Raw genomic sequence first — 18,915 nt, 5'->3', positions numbered from 1 at the left:
TGACCCACTGAAAAGAAAAGGCAATGATTCGTTGCCAGTATCATAAAAGGCTCGCATTGTTCTTTATTAAGTTCAAATACTTGCTTATATAACCTTGAAAACTTGAATTTACTTAAATATTTCGTTAAATATTACATTTCGTCGTTTATTTGGGCGTCTTAGGGCGGCCGGTTTGTGCACCGCACTCATCGCACACAGGGGTGGCGCGACTCTGGCAGCCACAAACAAAAACACCTTGGGTCATTTACCTAGAAAGTTATTTACCTACTATTTCTACATACAGCAAGGAGCTATCTGCACACGTGCAAATGTGTGCGTGAAGTGGCAAGGATTACCAATCACTTCTCGTACGTGGTCAGAGCGGCAACATAGCGAAACTTCTAACTATTAATAGAATCCTAATAATTACACATGTTTATTAGGTATTTATATCAATTATATTTTTCATTAATTCTATACTAAAATAATCCTGAAGGTTTATTTTAAAAAAAAGTTTAAAAGCACCTAAAAAGTTATAATTTGGACAGGTAATTTTAAATAAGGTAACCAAGGTATTTGAAATTGCGTGTGCAACTTTATTATTACCTAGTTAATAATTATATTCACTACATATTTATCGGCAATATAAATTGAAAATTCGAGAAACCCTTGTCTAATGATTTACATCTCATTATAATGATATAATAAATCTGTATTATAATACGTACGCATACGTACAAGTTTCGTAATGAATGAATGAAAACTATATTCAAATATCAAAGGCGTCTTAGCGTCTCATAAAACGGCTCACCGACAGCCTTTTAGCCGTTCAGTCAATGTGACCGTCAGTGAGCGGGGCGTGTTGCGGTATCTAGCTAGGTAGGGGCGGAGAGTGTCCAATCTTGTTACTTTTTGTTCTCTGGTTAAGTTACAGTTAGGTACATAAATATGTATGGAAATAAATTAGCGCGAAGCAATTAATCTCCGAATAATCACATCTCAAACCACATACAATTCCATACATTCCTACATACATACCCTATACTTAAAAAGCTTGACGTTGAATAACAAATTATACGTATGGCGACGATCACATAAGTCAAAGTTTAAATTCGTAGTCTACTTTTCGAGTTCAATTTGAAAATAACGCTTGCAAATTGTTTCATGTATTTCCGTCGGTATTATACGGTCACATTATGAATCTTTATAATTCAACCAGACAGAAAAGATCTTGCCAAACGCACATTTGTCAGTCAGCATCACGCCTACGTGTTCTGTACGAGCCTTGGGTTCCTGGGGCACTGCATAAGATGGCGCTGCCACGGTAGATCTCGTGCCAGCACGTTGTTTAGACAGTACGGGCATTTCCACTCGTCCATGCCCAACGCTGTATAGAAAACAAATTCACCTACTAAAGATTGACAAATTACTTTTGTACCCTGACATAGAGGCGCTTTTTTGATAATCATATCAACATAGACAGTAGAAAGGCTCAAAATCAATTTGTTAGAGTTATAGTGTACCTAAAACTTAGACGCAGCAGATATAATTTTTTTTTCTCAAATTTATTTAATGTCAAAACATAAAACTGCTAAAGGAATTAAAACCGAAATATGATTAACATTCGAAGTGCTCAAGGTCAATACGTTGTAGTCTGCTGCTGTTGTTCGTACTTATATGTCGGAGAAACTATCATGAGTACCTGAACTGTACAGCATAACTCCTTCTACCGGCAAAGCTACACTGTCGCGAGCGTTGTCTAACGGCGGAGGCGTTGTACGGAGCCTATGTCAGGGCTCTGCTACTCGTTCATGGATACGCGATAAGTGCCTATCGCTGAGTGTACCGACGTCGGCACAAGCGCTCACACAAGTCTGTCATTGATGAACATTCTGCTCCGCAGAACGGCACACGGCCGGCAACGTTATTTTCACATCGCTAAGGATGTGCTTAGTTCCTTTTCCTCGTAGTGAGCGCTTGATGTCATTACTCAGATTCAGTAGGCTATTATAGCGTAAGTATTAAGTACTGTAGTACAGGCAGCTTAGGGTTTGTATTTAGAATTGTAAGAATAATAGAGCGTTGATGTCAAACAGACATCTAGGAGTTCTGGACAACGCTTTGAAATTAAATGCACGTATAAAGTTATAATTATGATATAATCGCCGTTTATATTTATAAAGTTCCTCTCGCTACGCTACCTGAGCTACGTCCTATGCTATGGTACCTACGTATTGAATGTGCTGGAAACGACACCGCGTGCAGCGAATTTGTCTTTATAGAGCAATATTTTGACATAAAAACTACGTTATATTTCTATTTAACAACAAAATACTATAATCAAAAGTTAAGTTGGAAGATATGGGCCAGGCCCTGTCGGACGGAGAACGTTTGACTCATGATGCGAATGAAGCTTCACACTTGACATTGTCTTTTAGTCAAATTTCATTTTTTTCCATCCTCTAAGGTCAAATATTACTTATTTGACAGTTATGGTTTGGGACTGAAGTCGGATGGAGAACAAGAGTAGATGCCCGGGTCTTTTATCTATGTTTTGACCATAAAATTCTTGCCAATGAAATGAACCTTATGATGAGTAAGGCCATAAGAGTAGATTTTTCATATAGAGTGGAAATATAATTTTAGCGACTTTTAAGCCTTCTGTCTAGCGGCATTTGCTTTTGTCTAGTTGGCAACACTGGCGGACGGTATTGTACCTATTTGACCAGTGGAATTGTACACCTCGTTCGATTTCCGTAAAGTTAAAGGAGTGACATTTTTAATACAATTATTTTCCAATTTTATTCCAACTTGTAAGCCAGTGTGCAACGGGTTGCAGACTATATGTCTGAAAATCTATCATATAATTATAGATTGTTGTACAACTATAACTCACGTATACAGTTGACGTGGTAATCACTTTCGTCGGTTCTTAAAGCAGCTCCACACTTGTGACACGGCTTCCAGGAGCCCTCACTAATTGAACACTCTTCTGTGAACAAAGTAATGTAATTAATGACATGAACAAATACAATCAAATATCCACTATATGCTACAAAGCGCATTGATTAATTTTTCATATCAGAAATTTGTTCTATGTGCAGTTCTATCTTTAATTGATTGTTTTTGTTTTTAGTTTTTTCGAATGGGTATTTTTTTGATAGACCAAATGACAGCGGTTCTTTTAAAAGGCACTGGCATCTCAAAAGATAAGATCGAACCATGATCGAACGATTAGGTTATAGTCAGTCTCATGCAGTGGTAGCAATGAGCAGTATACCATTTTTTTTCTTTTTATAATACTCAGGGCCTATGCACAGGGCGTATCTTATACGCGCCGACGACGCGCGTAAACGCGATTCAAATGCAGTCGCAGCGAGTAAACCTTTGCACCATAAACGCGCGTCATCTGCGCGGACATGCGCCGTAGACACGCTGTACAAGTCGCGCGTACAAGAGATAGTTTTAATTTTAGTTTCGTTTGTTAATTTCAGTTACTTCTTGAAATGAATTAACCACTTACATGAAATTCTAAGTGTAAACTCTAGTGGAGTATTGTAAGCTTTGTGCTTGCAACGCGATGTTTGCGCGAGTTTGAATCGTTCCAAACGCAATACTTAGGACTAGCACGAGAAGGCGCGACTTGCGCAGGTGCGACATAAATCGCGAGAAACTTCTATGTCGCAAGTGCAAGAGAACTGCGAACGCGCTTCTCGCGCGTCTGTATCGCGTTTGAGTCTGCACGTTCATAACGTACATACACTCTAAGCATTGGCATTTCAAAGTGCCTATTATTGGAAGATTAAGATCGAACGATTAGGTTATAGTCAGTTTCACGCAGTTTTAGTTATGAGCAGTTTAGGCGCCTTTTTTTTCTTTTTATGATATCAAGTGACGAACAAGTGCGCGTGGTGGTAAGTGACACGCCTCTCCAGTTGCAGTGCCACTCAGATCTTTTACATCGCAAAGCTCTGACGAGCACTGACGCTGTGCCCATCAACCTGAGTCATAAGTTGACAAGTCCCATGAAGTAAGTTTAATGAATATCACGATATTTTACTATCATGATATTTAACGAAGTCCCACCTGCATGCTTAACCTTCAAAACCGGAACACAATAATGCCCGCATTACAGTTCGGTGGTAGTACTTACTGGAAGTCCCTGGGCGAACTGTTTTACAAGGAGCTCTACAGCTACTTAAAAAGGCCAATCTAAAAGAGAGCTTGTACATTGATAGAATATTAAACAGAAGTTACCCAGTAGATGTGTATGCAGCACTCTAGCCTCAAGAGCAACGCGGCAATGCGGACACCTGGCCAGTAGCACACATCGTTTCCAGTAGTGACTTTCTAAAGTGTCAGACCGCACGCGGCGCCCGCACCACGTACATGATGTACTGTATGGCAAAAAGGGCTTTCAATGTTAAATCTAATAACATGAATAGCATAAGAAATTTAATTTGAAATATACCATGATTCTATATTTATTTATTTATTCATTCACATTGTAAACTAACAGCTAAATAGCCAACACGCTTACATGTCTTAAACAGATAATTATAAATATGTTTCATTATGATATTACTATAACTATTGTAATTCTAAAAATTTACAACTCGGCCTACATATATATTCACCGCTATCAGTGAAGATGTCAATATGAACACACTGAGTGAGTATGTCCCCGATCCGAACGGTTGACGCGTTCGCGGTAAGTACCTACCGTACGAGTAGGACGGGCAAGTAAGAGCCTCGGCCGGCGGCGTGGGGCCACCGCACCCTCATCACTCCAAGGTATACGCATGGGTACCAGCAGATAAATCTTAGACATTGTATCAATGTCCACCTTGGGTGGAACGCGGATATAAGTATAGAGCCAGAAGAAGCACCCTTCGCCAACGAGACAAAGTGTGAAAGTCCATAAGCTTTCGGTAAAGGAAAACAATCGAGAGGAAACTTGTACACTTTTCAGCCCTACTACAAGTAGCCCTCCGTTGTGAGAAAAGACCTGAGCCCAGCAATGAGACTGTATATAGACTAAGTATTATGTTTTTGATAACAAAAACATATCAATATAAAATCATATCAATCAAAAACTTCTTAAGCGTCTACACTACACTAACCTGCAGACAGCAGGTTCTGGGGTAGAATCACAGCTGGCGTCCGCAGCACTGGGTTCGTAGCTCTCAAAGAGCTGATGTTCGTTCAACGACATCTGCTGCTTTCGACCTGAACAGAAACACATATTAGGTGAATTTATTAATTAAAATGTTATCGTGGTTGCATTGGCTTTGAAGCGTGTGAGAAATTCACTTAGAAATTCATCATCACGATGTTTAAACATTCGCTTTTTAGAAACAATGTAAGTATTACGTATAATCTCTTGTACGGAATATATATAATAAATATTGTGGGGATCGAATAATAAACATCTCTCTATAACCCATAGTATCATTTTATCGCTTACGTACATCCTAATAACATGAGATGGCGAAGCAAAATGACATCTGAAGAAATTGGAATTTGAAAACAGACAGGAAAATAATTGAAAATGTAAGGGCAAGAAAAAAAATTATAGGCGATCGAGAAGACTGACTGTATCGTGTTAACTAACCAGGACTGTAATACCCGCTTTCATCCATCTGACTACTTTCATCCAAATGTAAATTCCGCAAACCAGCAACCAATTTCGGACTTTCCAAAGCCGATTCTCGAAAATAGTCCTTCACTTTCGGCGAGTCCAAACTTCTGTCCGAATCACATCGCAGTTCATGTCTTGGTGAATCCATTGGTAGAGAATCCATACTTCGGACGTCGTTTCTTGAAGCTTTTGGAGATCCCAAAGTTGGAGAATCTCGGTAATCCAAGTGCAAAGGTTCGTAGACTGTGATTGGACGTTCTTTTAGTTGAGGTTTCGACGATTCGTGATCGTAGTGAATCATGGAATGACGGTTTTCTGGAATGCGGTTGGCACGGCGATAGACTACTTCTTCCGTCTGGTTCTCTTGGAAATGGACCTGGTCAGATAAGATCATTTATAAGCTAAGGTCGAAGAATTGAGGACGTGTCGTTACATATAATAATATAACAAGATGAGACGTAAGGCGAAAAGTAGTTGGGATTGTGTTAGTCATATTATTATCTTCTTATCTAAATCTCACCTTTTCAACACCACCCGTACTGGACCTTGGTGAATGTTTTGGACTAACAGCACTATCCAATCTCAACTTATTATAACCCGGATAATTCGAAAAGTCCTTAATAGCCCTGCTGGGTGTATATCTTTTCGTAGGACTTTTTTTCAGACTGCTTTTCGTTTTAGATGTTGTCGTACTGTAGCTTCCTAAGCTTGAAGGTGCAAGGGTAACCCCACTGACGCTTGACGTCATTGATTTTAGGCTGTACGACGATGTAGCCCCCAAGGATGACGTCATTAAGGATGACGTCATGAGCGATGATGTCATGCCGCTAATACCGCTGCGTATTGATTGACTCATGCTGGTGGTTTCAGTTGTGGAATCCGCCATTGATTGATGCCCGTTTAAGAGTTGCTCCTCGGTAGGGGCTTGGTTTAGCATTTTCTGGAGATAGAAAGAAAGGTTCCTTTATTCAGACTTTAAAATGAAGTAGGGTACCAATCATTACAATTATTTCCAATCCATGATTCAGAAGATTATCAATATTATAAGATGGATTTAAAATGGTTTTAAAAAGTCACCAAAATGCTCATATCACGATGTCTAACTAATGCTATACAATGAAAATCAGAGTCAAATGGATGCACACAATATCAACGATCTTCAGAAACATCACAGATCCTGTTCCAGTATAGAATACCAGGTACTTGTAATTTAGGAACTGTGGTTTATCAACTGATACTTCCCATTACTGGATCTCCATGAACACTCAGGGTTCCGACCATAGTCTGATTGTTATTTTATAAGTACCAAAACAGTAAAGTTTTAATAGCCAGTAAAACTCACCTGCATGTCAATCCTATCAAACTGTTGAAACAGATGTCGATAGATTAAATTCCGTCTAGTAACAGCGTCATCAGGAGGAAGTTGGGCCCGAACTACTCTTGGGGACCTTGCGTAAGCGGCGAGAAGGATTCGCTCAGCGGCTGCCCTGACGGAGCCTGCTGCATGTTGAGCACCGGCGGCTCCGCATTCTGCTAGGCGACGGACAGTTAGGCCGCTAGACGACATAAAAAAATTGTCAATTTTTTTTAACACAATGTGGCGTAAATCTTTAATCACCACCAACTTTTTTTCACATTTACTGGCTTGGAATGTTTCGAACCTACAGTGGCATGAGTAAAGAAAGTTGCACCGTACACTTGGAAATTGTTCACAGCTTGTCCGCCGACCCCGTAATGATAAGTAACGCTTAACGTGGTACGCTCTCAGTGATGTTTTTCCGACAACTGCATGGCGTTCGTCAAGGCGAATCGACAATTAAAAGAGTCTTTTGACGACACTGCCTACAGTACAGGGACATGAAGTGAGTCTCTTCAAAGCCTTGGTTCAGTTCCATGTAAATCTAGAAACGCACTTGTCGAAACTCCCTTCGCATCGCTGAATTTACAATGTCAATATTTTGATGTCACTTAACTTCAGATTGCTCTCGGAAACTCCATACGTCATTGCCTACGTCGTGAAACAATTAAACTGTCTCGAAATTTAAACGTGGATGTTATAAGGGGATATAGCTCAGTGGTAGAGCAATCGACTGCAGATCGATAGGTCCCCGGTTCAAATCCGGGTGTTCCCTAGCTAAGTGCTTAGTTTTTTGCAGATTGGAGTTGGTAGTAAAATTGCTAGCTTTGAAAGTTAGATGAAAAAACGGTTATACGCTATAAATATGACATGCTACAACATAAGAAAAAATAAAACATTAAGTGATACCATTTTTCATGAATTTATGAATATTTGATGAATTCTTGAATATTTAGTCCCAAATAATAAATAACCTAGGAATGAAACTATTTTTCCGGATTTAAATCGCGTATATTTGACTCAAGTCAACCGTGACCATGGGACCTGTAAAGGGCCCTAAACGTCGGTTTGTTTGAAAAAACAAATATACGCGATTTAAATCCGGAAAAATAGTTTCATTCCTATGTGTAACAATCGCGAAAACCTAAGAACTCGATAATAAATAACCTGATTTTGTGCTGAATTAGTCCTGGATCAGTGTAGACTTTGACACTGTAATTCTCCCAATGGGCTTACGGCTATGTAGACATAAATTTAATTGCCTACCTATTCTTTTCAGTCAAGATGCCATGACTGAGAATGAGCTGTTCCAGCATTTGCAGACGACTGAGAGCCATTCTCGGATGCATGCTGGCGGGGACCGGCCTCACCAGCTGCTGAGGGATATAGTGGATGGCCCTGGACATAGAAGGTTATTTTAAAAACTATGGTGCTTAAAATAAAAAAGTTAGTAAGAAAACATTCTACTTTCACTGGCAAATCTGAAAAGTCCGTATCGTTTGCGGCTTTTCTTTTAAGTAATGTAAATGATTTAATAATTTCATCATTGGAGCTGTCTTTGACCATAGTTTTACGGAAGATATCCTTGGCATTAGCCGACCAAAAATCTGTGGTCTCCAACTCCCCTGCCTATCCAACATCACCCGCCCTCACCCGTTTAATACTGTTGCCCTACTAATACCGGTAGTTTAAAGCCGGTAACAAAGCCCTCGCTTCAATCCCTCCTATTTATTTGTGTGGTGCGCCTCTCAAGAGAGTAGCAAGGTTTAAATACCTAGGGCACTGGGTCACAGAAAATCTGCAGGATGATGTAGATAATAATAACAATAATAATAATAATAATAATAATAATAAATATTCGTTAAAATAAATACGATAATAATAATAATAAATTTTATTTCCTTCACACACAATTTCAACCATATTAAACATTCTTAAGTAATAAAACATTTGTTGTCTGTGAAGGCTGGAGCCTAAACTAGGATACCCTGTGCTATAGGTCTCCAGGCCTCCGCATACGGATAAAGTATCAAAAAAAACAACATTGACTGCGTCACGAATGATTGCTATGAGAGAAAGTTACTCAAAATTAGGTTTATACAAATCAAAAAATTATAAATATAAATAAAATTGAAGACTAGAGGGCAAGAATTATGTTGTGTGTGTGTGTGAGAGTGAGTGTTGTGTGTGTGTGTGAGTGTGTGAGTGAGAGTGTGTGTTTGTGTGTGTGGGAATTAACTATAATGGAACAAGAAGGAGGTTTTCGGTTTCCTCATATGACAAAGTCAATAGCCTTTTAGTGACCACGTTCCTACATTCAAACTTGTTTAGAGGATAAATATGCAGATCACCATTACATCCGTTATATAAGAAGGGCCCGAGGAAGCCGAAGAAGTGATGGGCAAAGGATGTAGACCATAGATATGGAGAGGGAGCGCAGAGCGTTGGCCGTACGTTGTAATATGTTGTCACGCAGGTTTGCGCGTTGTGAGGGTAATTAATGCCACCCTTTTCAGGGCGTTTTGTCAGACCTTCTATACGTGCAGCCTGTACACAAATTACACTAAAGCGACGGTCAATGCCCTGCGTGTTCAATACAATAATGGTCTTAGGATGCTATTGGGGTTGCCACGATTTTGCAGCGCATCAGATATGTTCGCGGACGCGCGTATTGATAGCTTCAGCGCGATTATTCGGAAGAGAACTGCCTCCCTGACGCGTCGCGTGAGTGGCAGTTCCAATAGCCTAGTTCGTTTGATCTGAGAGAACCCTGTCAGTGAATTGTGGAAGCACTGGAACTCAGTCCACATGGGTTCCAGGGGTTTAATTTATAAGTTACTGTAATATTTCGCAAATTTAGTACTAACATAGGTTGTAAGAATTTTTTTGTAACTAACACTAATATGGACTATGTCTGAAATAAACTTTTTGAATTTTGAATTTTTTTTGAATACTTATGGGCAGCTGAAGTAAAACCTGTTACAAATATTAATCTGATACATTTTTAAACAGATCACAACTATGGGAGAGATTTTTTGACAGATGTTTCGGTGTTTCGGTGAGTTATTTAGATGCCCTGTTTACGTAACCTTGTTTGTATAAACCTTGTGCGTTGTGTTAGTTTCGTCAGATATGACATACTTACTTAACTTGCGGGCAATCAGCTATAGTAAGCACTGTGTGTTGTGCAGTGGAATGCACCCTGGGAGCAGGGTCTCCACAGGCCCGCAGCAGTTCTGGTAGCAGCTTTTCCAGGCAACGCTGCACTTCTGCTGCACAAACCCTGAAAACATATTTACCCTTGAACTATTTCCAACCAGGGTATATTAATTTTAAAGTTTTTCAGTTAAGGACTCAAAAAAATATAGAATTTGAGTTTCGCCTATTTTTTAAGTAATTTTTCTCGAGAAAATTTCTGAGCCTTGAGGTTTTCAATCATTTATAGACACTATGAATCAACGGTTTGTCTTTACAACTACACCTCTTTTACATCAAACGCAATAGGAAGTTATTATAAGATCTACTAATTATACTTCAAGTACGTTACTTACCGATCAGGTACAAACTGTTGGAATAACACTCTGACACCCTCATTAGCCTGGCTGTACACCGAGAAGACCTTATCTCTCAGAGCTCTCTGCAGCAACAGTGCAGCTGCCCTCGCGGTCTTGTTCGGTGAAGTCTTAGTGCTACCGTTAGAAGGGGTTGTCAATTCTGCTCGAAGGCGGGCCAAGCCTTCTTCTTTGTCTAGATAGTTTTTGGAGTAGAATTTTTCTACCTGAAATGTAAAAAACTGTTTTAAAAAATCGTACCTTCTAAGGAAGCAGTAGAACATTAATAAATGAGCAAGTTATTGTCGAAACTACAGCCACACAATTTTGAAACCATGCCTTTAAGAAGATCTGTTAATTTCCAATATTCATGAGGTTTCGTCATCTCATTGGTTTCCTGTATTTCCGCATAAACAAAGCTTAGGCTGAAACGTTACAGGGAGTTCTTTCAAGGTATTTATATACGAATGAGATTTCTATGAAATGTTTTCCATAGGATTCTTGATGAATACGTACAAGAGGATATCCAAATATAAGTATCGGCAGTGCCGCCTGCTTCCTCTCTCGCTCATTAAGCTTATGCGGCAGGCGAGGGTGCGACGACGCGCTACCTGCACTGCACTCTTCTTCTTTCGCTTCCCGAAGATATTCGTTAGTGTGGGAACTACAAACGAAAGACTATCGTTAGAAAATTTTGACCCACAATAGTCACTCAGTTTAACTTGAACTCATTAGTTAATTCATCGAGTATATAACCAGAAATAGAGGCGAAATAAGGGCAAACCATTCCTGGCAATTTATCAGGCAAATGAGCCTTCAATCACTTTTAAATACCAAATGTTTTCTAACAAATTAAATGACATTTCGTCTTTATTTCTGGTTATATAGTCGATGAGTTAATTAGAGTAATTTTGAAAATACATCAATACTACAAGTAGACACTGAGTTAAGTACCGACGTTTTATAAATATTTCAGTGGTGGGACGGGAAAAAAGTTTGCGGGTAAGAAGCATTTAGTTTACGTTCAATCGGTATTGTGAAGAAATTTTATTAAATACATAGAAACCTAGATAAAAAGTAACGTAGAGTTTACTCACTGCCTAAGTGCTGGTAATAGCCTTTCTTCGTAAGCTTCAAACGTAGATCTTGGGCCTGCACTTTTGTTTCTTCTTCTTACTAATGTTCCTAAACAAAAGATAATATCTTTTTGTGCCCACATAGAACTGAAGAACGACTACAGAAAGCTTGCCACCTTTGTCCCCGAAACAGCTCATAGCATAGAATTAATGAGCGAGGAGAATCGTTCGTAAAACCATTGAGAAATAGTTTTCAAGTGTGGACTAGTTAAGTACTGTGAGGTGAAAGTAGAAATATTTTTATAATAAAGCTCTACCATGTGGACGAGAATTAGGTAAAGATAGGGGTCGTCATGAATCTACTCTAATATTAGAGACCTCAGACATTATAGCCTGGTATCTGTAGTTATAAAGAAACTTCAACAGCAACATAGATATTCACTTGATTTATTAAACTCGTTCAGATCGTTTTGGTGCTCGATAAACTTACCATTGGCAGCATTAGGTGTAATACTCCTCCGCGGACTATCAGTCTCTTTCCTAAATTCTTCATCATCTACTTTTCTTTTGTCTTCTAATTTTCTCTGTTCATCTAATATTTCCGTTCTTCTCATTTCTTCCTTCCGTTGTTCTTCTTTTAGAAACTCCTCTTTCCTATGTTCCTCCATCATTTTGTACTCTTCTAGTTTCTTCTGCGCGTCTTTTTGTTCTTGTATTACGTCTTGGCTCGGCTGGTAATCATGGTTTCGTGTCTCGGCATGGTGTTGTACTTCTTCTTCGTAGACTTGGACGGGTGACTAGAAAAATATGATTTTGGTATACCACATTTATGGTTTCTGATTCTCGTATGTGAATAAGGCTTTAAAATACATTTTTTTTAGATTTAAATAGAAACCAGTCTCAAATTGATCTATTTTAGACAAAATAATAAAAAGCGTAGATGATAATTCATCTTAATAATAAAAAGTTAATACTTTTAAACACAACCGAGTCACTGCAAGTTTAAAAAAATAAACTAAATCCTTACCCCTTGGACATTATCGACTTCCTCCTCATTCTCATACTGCTGATTGTCCCGTCCCACTGGTGGGACGGGGGACGGGATATCTAGGCTAAGTGACATGGCTGCGACGGATGGTGACAGGTGGTGGGAGAAATCATATTCTTGATGCATGGAGGAGTCGTTGCGTCGGTTAGGCTGGAAAAAGATCAATACGGAGATTTAAGAAGATACGATTCATATACATATATTGCACATTTGTGTCCAAACACTAGTATTCTGTTCTAAGGTTAATAATTCTAGTAGTTAAGGAATTCAATACAAGGCTTTTTGCAAATAATCTAGTAACCTTTTTTATCTTTATTATTAAATAAAATTATTTAAGACTTTTGTTCCCGAGAACATGCCAGTCCAACCATAACGTTATTCTGTGTATACAGTTCTATACGTTTTTTTAAAAGTAAATTAATATTTATTATAATTATTAATACGAAGACCGAACACTTACAAAAAATACTTCGACCCGGCCGGATGTCCTGTCGGATATTTTCTGAGTGTTCGATCTTTGTATTAATAATTATAACAAACTAGTAGAATAATTTCACAAAAAATAATTGAATACCAATTCAATAAAAATTTAAAATACAGTGAATAGCGACTGGAAGCGAATCTCTCGCCAGGGCTGGTAACTGTAAAGATATCTGACTGGGTGATAAAACTTTCATAGATTTCTCATAGATGGCGTTACGACTAAAAAGTCGTTGAAAAAACCAAATACAAAGACACGTAGCAAATACATAGAAAACTTCGTGAGGTCCGCTGGTTCGTTCCGTGGCTTAGTTGGTATAGCGTTTGGCACGGTAAGCTAGAAGACGTCGGTTCCAATCCGGCCGGTTTGAAGGAATTTCTTCTGAGTGTTCGATCTTTGTATTAATAAGTTTACGTGTATTATTTAGTTCAGTTGATATAAAAAAATACTATACGGTGTGACAAATTTTTAGGAATCATGTTGTCACACCGTATAGTAATCAGTGCATATCCTCAATTTTACTATATCGACTCATCCGTAGAACAAAGGCCTATGTGTAAGACTACTTGTTCTCAGGACATAGTACATTTCGTTCGTTTTTCTTCGCTGTGAATGTCAGATGGACCTTTGTTCGATTTCATATTTCCAAAACAAAATAACATGTATAAATTCTTAAAAAACCATTACATGGGCCTTAGTTTTAATAACGAAATTGTTCTCGTAACGTACTTATTCTCTTTTCGCTATAAAATCACATCGGACTCTGTTCTTCGGATGAGTCGATATATTTTTTCCAAAATGATTGATTCAACACTCTCAGTGTTATGCGGAATGAAGTCAGTCTTCTTGTAGTTTTAAAAAATCTGATTATTGTATGAATATCTACACTTACCCCATCTGTTTCAAATAAGCGACACAACTCCGAATCTTCCTTGACGCTAACCAGCGCATCGGCAATCCTGTCCCTCATTCTCCTGGCCAGCTCGAAATCGTCTCTCGCTGCAGCGGTTCTCTTGCGAAGCCTCCATCGTCCGATGCGGATCCCAGCTGCTGCTAATGCTGAGCCAGCTGATTTGAGACGTCGGGCGTATTCAAAACGTTCCTCTGGAAAGAAGGCAGAAAGATCTAGAATATGGGTATGGTGGGTGGATACTCGCTTGAAATTTAAAGAAATTCCTGAAATTGACTATTTTTTATGCATTCTACTTATTACCTTCACCAATATACCTGGGCCACATATTAGAGTAAAACCGTAATATAATAAAACGTGTAGGGTTGTTGCTAATGCAGGTTTTTTACACATCAGCGGATGCAGAATTTTTTATCTTAACATCAACAGATGCTGATACGGATGTTGGTTTTAGGTATTAAAAAAGACACCAAAAATTTACATCCTTACTGAATAAGCACAATATTTATATGAAAAAATTATGTGACATGACAAAAGAATCAATCCTCATGAAAATAAGTTACAACACATTACATTACAAACTACATTACATTACATTACAACAATCTGCCTAGCTTAATCGTTGTGGAATTTTATAAAAATTATATGTTAAAAACATCGAGTATACAACCAGACATAGAGACGAAATAAGCCCCATCCATCCCTGGCAACTCATCAGGCAAATGGGCCTTATATCACTTTTAAATATGAACTCTCGTTTGCGCTGAAATCACAAATTAGAAAGCTGAAATAGTACAGCGCCAACATCTGACCTGTGTGTACGTCTCCGTATATTCCAAAAATATTCTGTATTTATTGTAATAAAGATAATAACTCTCACAATGGGTGGTGTAGGAAAAACAGCAAAATATCTAATGTGATTCCGTTTGTTTTGTAACAAACGGAATCACATTTCAATAGTAATTAAATATGTAATTTTTTAGTTTTCGTCCATTATAGCTAAGCTCGAATGAAACTGGTCGATTTGAAATGGAACAATTGACGACACCCGTGTTTCTAATTCGGACCGGCCAATCGGAGCGTAATTGTCACCGTAATCATTTGGCGGAATAGTTTTCAAACAAAGTAAATTAAATGTCGTCTCTATTTCTGATTATATACTCGATGGTTAGGTTAGACCAACAGCTACATAAATAATGAATTCTGCTCTATAATTAGTGAGTGTGTGAGATATTATGAGTCAACCAACGATATCTATCTGCCGGAACGAACAAGTTATGCGTCTTTTTTTTATAATATCAAGTGACAGGACGGATAAGTCGTGCGCCTCGTAGTAAGCCTATCCATAACAGTTGCAGTGCCACTCAGAGCTTTAAATATCTTACGGGCACTGCCACTGCGCCCGTCACCCTGAGACATAAGTTAACAAGCATCATGTGCCTGTAATTTCACCAGCACCCTTACCCTTCAAAACCGGAACGCGGTAATGCTCACATTACTGCTCGGCGGCAGAAATAGGTAAGGAGGCAGTATAAAATATTTCTATTGCATTGTGGGACTTACCACGAACAGCAGATCTCTTCTTCTCATCCAAACTCCTGACTAGGCCAGCAATCTCGTTGTCGACGTACATGACAAACGCTAGATCGTCGTATGGTGAATATGTTAACTCTTTTTCTGCCACCGGTGATACCTTGTCTGCTTCTCCTACCTCCACGCCTAACACGTTCACTGCCATTAAGGCTACCTTGAGAGTGAAATGGAGAATATTAGAATATACCCTGATTTCGAAACTTTCTCATCGTTAGAGATATATAAAATAATTATTTATTTTCTCCACACACATAATAGTTTCACAAGATTCAAATTATAACATACTAAACTAAGCAGAATCTTGTAATATAGGAAACCAGGGATCACTTCAGTGAGGGATCACTTCGGATATCGAGTGTTCAATAAAACACTGGAGAAGTTAATGAAGAAAAATACAAATTAATGATTAGGTTATAGTAAGTCAATCACTCACTTTTATATATATAACAAAAACTAACAAAACAAATCAAAAATTAGTTAAAAATAAAAACCGTATAGTGTGTCTTGGAATAAAGCCATATCTGATCATACGTCTAAAGTACTTTTATGACATGAAAGTCATAAAAATAATACAAAGAACATGAAACAATTTAATTATATGTGATATTCTATAATTTGAACATAAAAATATATTATATCCAGAGGTTCCCAAACTTTTTTCTCATAGACCACTTTCAAAATTTAGCTGGTTCCGGTGGACCCCCTGCAGCTACATTTGTACCATATTTCATATCTATATTATGTTTTGTCACGCCAACGTAGACCCCCGTCGAGTCCCTCGTGGACCCCTGGGGGTCCACCTGGACCACTTTGGGAACTAATTAATTCAATGCTCTTATTACTGCTTGGCGGCAGAAATAGGTGAAGTGGCATGACTTCCCTGGACGAACTCTTTCACAAAGAACGATACTGCTAAAAATAATATTTAGAGCGATACAAACGCGTTGCTGTCGCTAATCGTCTACCTTTACACAAGCACGCGATTTTAAGCAGCGATGCAAGCGCGCGACTGTATCGATACAAACACACGATTACATCGCTACGCTTGAGATTTATAGGCGATTGCATCGATGCAATCGCGCGTTTGTATCGATGCAATCGCGCGTTTGTATCGATGCAATCGCGCGTTTGTATTTTTTTTATTAATAGTTTTGGCGTGGATACAAGTCCTTTGAGCCATGTCTTCGTTTAATTATCGGGATCCTTAGTAATATTTGCCATTGTAGTTCTAAATTCTAATACATTATGTTTCCACTTTCTCTTAAATAACTTACTTCACTTATTTGGGTTTATTAGTGTTTTAAGCGGCGGGAGTAAATATTTATGTTTTACTTTCACTTAAATCACACTATCTTCTATCAGTTTGAACAATAACTTTGTATTCGTAATTAGTGAAATTTTCAGGATCAAGTCTTTTGTAATTTGATTTAAAATATAGTTCTAACTTTCTTCATCACTATTTCTTTCTTAGTTTTTTCTTCATAATATACTTAAAATAAAAATAATCTTTGTAAAAACTGTACTCGTAACTTCAAAAACCCGCCATTTTTCCATTCAAAAATAAGAATCTCGCGCGTTTGTATCGATGCAGTCACACACGAGTTCGCATCGATGCAATCGCCTATAAAACGCTACACGCGCGTTTGCCGCTGCCGTATGTAACCACTCTTAACAATAAGGAAATGAAAATGATTTGTGACTAATGGGCACGTCTTCTCATTTCAAGAATTTTGATGGAAATGACGACAGATCGAGTGAACGTAAGAATAGAGGAGGAAAAGGGAATTCGAGAACGATGAAAAGTTTTAAAATTAAGTTACAAGGAACCAGGGAAAGAGGATGATAAAAAGGTAAGATAATTGATGAAGAAGGTCGACACCGTCACATCATAAAAACACATTATTTAACTGCCTCCGTGGCCGAACGGTTACCATGCCGGACTGCCACGCAGAGGACCTGGGAAGGTTTAATTCGCGGGCCAGAAGAAATATTTGTATGGCCTACATTTATTTCTCTCGTGAGTTTGGGTGTAATTTGTCTATGTGTGTGTCCATGGCACCCGCAACACAGGGTTTCTCTAGTGCGGGGTTATTATTGGGGGCGGTGTTGAGTGTGTGCGTTATTATTATTATTACATACTAAGGCATTGAAGAAAAACAAAAAAAACAAATAATTAGAATATGAACACCTCTGTACCTGATCGTCATTGCCTGCAGGTGGATGTGGTCCTGAGAGACGTAATTTCACAAAGCGCGCCACTGTCGGTTCCGGAAGAGCTGCCGATCTGGCAAATAATAGTTGAGTTTCAGTAATTGTACTAATAGACATGCACGAAAGGAGACTCCTCGCAATGGCGTATACTAGTCATGTCCTCTGTACGTCAGACGTACCCTGGGCAACAATCGACGAAGACGTTACGCCGGTTGGTAAATCCTTTCAGTACGATGGCATACTCGCGCCACACTTCAGGATGGCTATTAGCGGCTACTACCCACTAGAGACGTGGGTAACCAAAAACAAAGCCTCTCTAATTCATAGGAATTCAAATTACACTTGAAATCGTAGTATTTGTTAAACTCTACTGCTCATTCGTAAGGCAGATTCCCCTGAGAGGAATGACCATGAAACTCTAAGTGGGAATAACTTCGTAGCTACAATAATACAGTGTATGCTATCGACACGATAAGAGCGCGTTCTCATTATATCGCCACAACGGAGTCGTGCAGCTTTAAAGGTCGTGGCTTGTATAGTTAAATGAAGTTGTTCACATATAGTACAACACGTTTAACTGTCGTTCGCGGCTTTTTTGACTTTGCGATGACAGACGGTCAAGACAATGGGAAGAGTTAGACCGACAATCGTTCGACGATAAATAAAGCGTCACGATAAAAATGTGACGACAGATAATCGCAGCTACTGTTGTCGTCAAGTTTTATTAATCGTTATCTGCACGTGCGCCGATAAATTGTCGTCACGATCTAGTAGGAACAGCTAGACGCGACAGTCGTGCAACGGTAAAATAAATGTCCACGACACAGTCACGACAGATAGTCGTGATACGAGAACAGGTTTGACGCGACAGTCGTCCAACGATAAATAAAACGTTACGACATAATGGGAACGCGCCCTTAGAAGTAATAGTGGTTATCGTAATAGACTGTAGTACCACAGTACAATACAAGGATAAATAGTGGAACTCCTATATACTAGGGCAGTACCTATGGCGGTAATTCCGGTTGTTGTAGAACCAGTAGTCGGAGTACCAGTAAGTGTAGCACC

At 38.7% G+C, this 18,915-nt stretch overlaps 1 protein-coding gene and 1 non-coding gene across 2 annotated transcripts in view; one reads left to right on the top strand and one right to left on the bottom strand.

Annotated features, from left to right (window-relative positions):
• Window positions 1–526: 526 nt before the first annotated feature.
• Window positions 527–18,915, bottom strand: part of LOC113239803 (centrosomal protein of 104 kDa) — a 27,371-nt gene continuing 8,982 nt past the window's right edge. The window contains exons 4-20 of the mRNA XM_026476941.1: window positions 17,833–17,920; window positions 15,607–15,790; window positions 14,026–14,237; window positions 12,632–12,802; window positions 12,095–12,401; window positions 11,626–11,713; window positions 11,045–11,192; window positions 10,529–10,755; window positions 10,123–10,260; window positions 8,244–8,375; window positions 6,963–7,176; window positions 6,141–6,560; window positions 5,594–5,996; window positions 5,103–5,208; window positions 4,237–4,376; window positions 2,876–2,971; window positions 527–1,366 (exon numbers count right to left, since the gene is read on the bottom strand). Of these exons, the coding sequence (XP_026332726.1) occupies window positions 1,245–1,366; window positions 2,876–2,971; window positions 4,237–4,376; window positions 5,103–5,208; window positions 5,594–5,996; window positions 6,141–6,560; window positions 6,963–7,176; window positions 8,244–8,375; window positions 10,123–10,260; window positions 10,529–10,755; window positions 11,045–11,192; window positions 11,626–11,713; window positions 12,095–12,401; window positions 12,632–12,802; window positions 14,026–14,237; window positions 15,607–15,790; window positions 17,833–17,920 (3,196 nt within the window). The 3' untranslated portion in view covers window positions 527–1,244. The remainder of the gene's footprint in view (window positions 1,367–2,875; window positions 2,972–4,236; window positions 4,377–5,102; window positions 5,209–5,593; window positions 5,997–6,140; window positions 6,561–6,962; window positions 7,177–8,243; window positions 8,376–10,122; window positions 10,261–10,528; window positions 10,756–11,044; window positions 11,193–11,625; window positions 11,714–12,094; window positions 12,402–12,631; window positions 12,803–14,025; window positions 14,238–15,606; window positions 15,791–17,832; window positions 17,921–18,915) is intronic.
• On the top strand, window positions 7,681–7,752 carry Trnac-gca. Its single transcript has one exon. It is a non-coding gene; the product is annotated as a tRNA-Cys (tRNA).

The sequence above is a fragment of the Hyposmocoma kahamanoa genome, unplaced genomic scaffold (assembly GCF_003589595.1).
Source record: "Hyposmocoma kahamanoa isolate Upper Pololo Valley unplaced genomic scaffold, ASM358959v1 116, whole genome shotgun sequence".
Classification (NCBI taxonomy): Eukaryota; Metazoa; Arthropoda; class Insecta; order Lepidoptera; family Cosmopterigidae; genus Hyposmocoma; species Hyposmocoma kahamanoa.
This window is presented reverse-complemented; position numbering and strand designations above follow the sequence as displayed.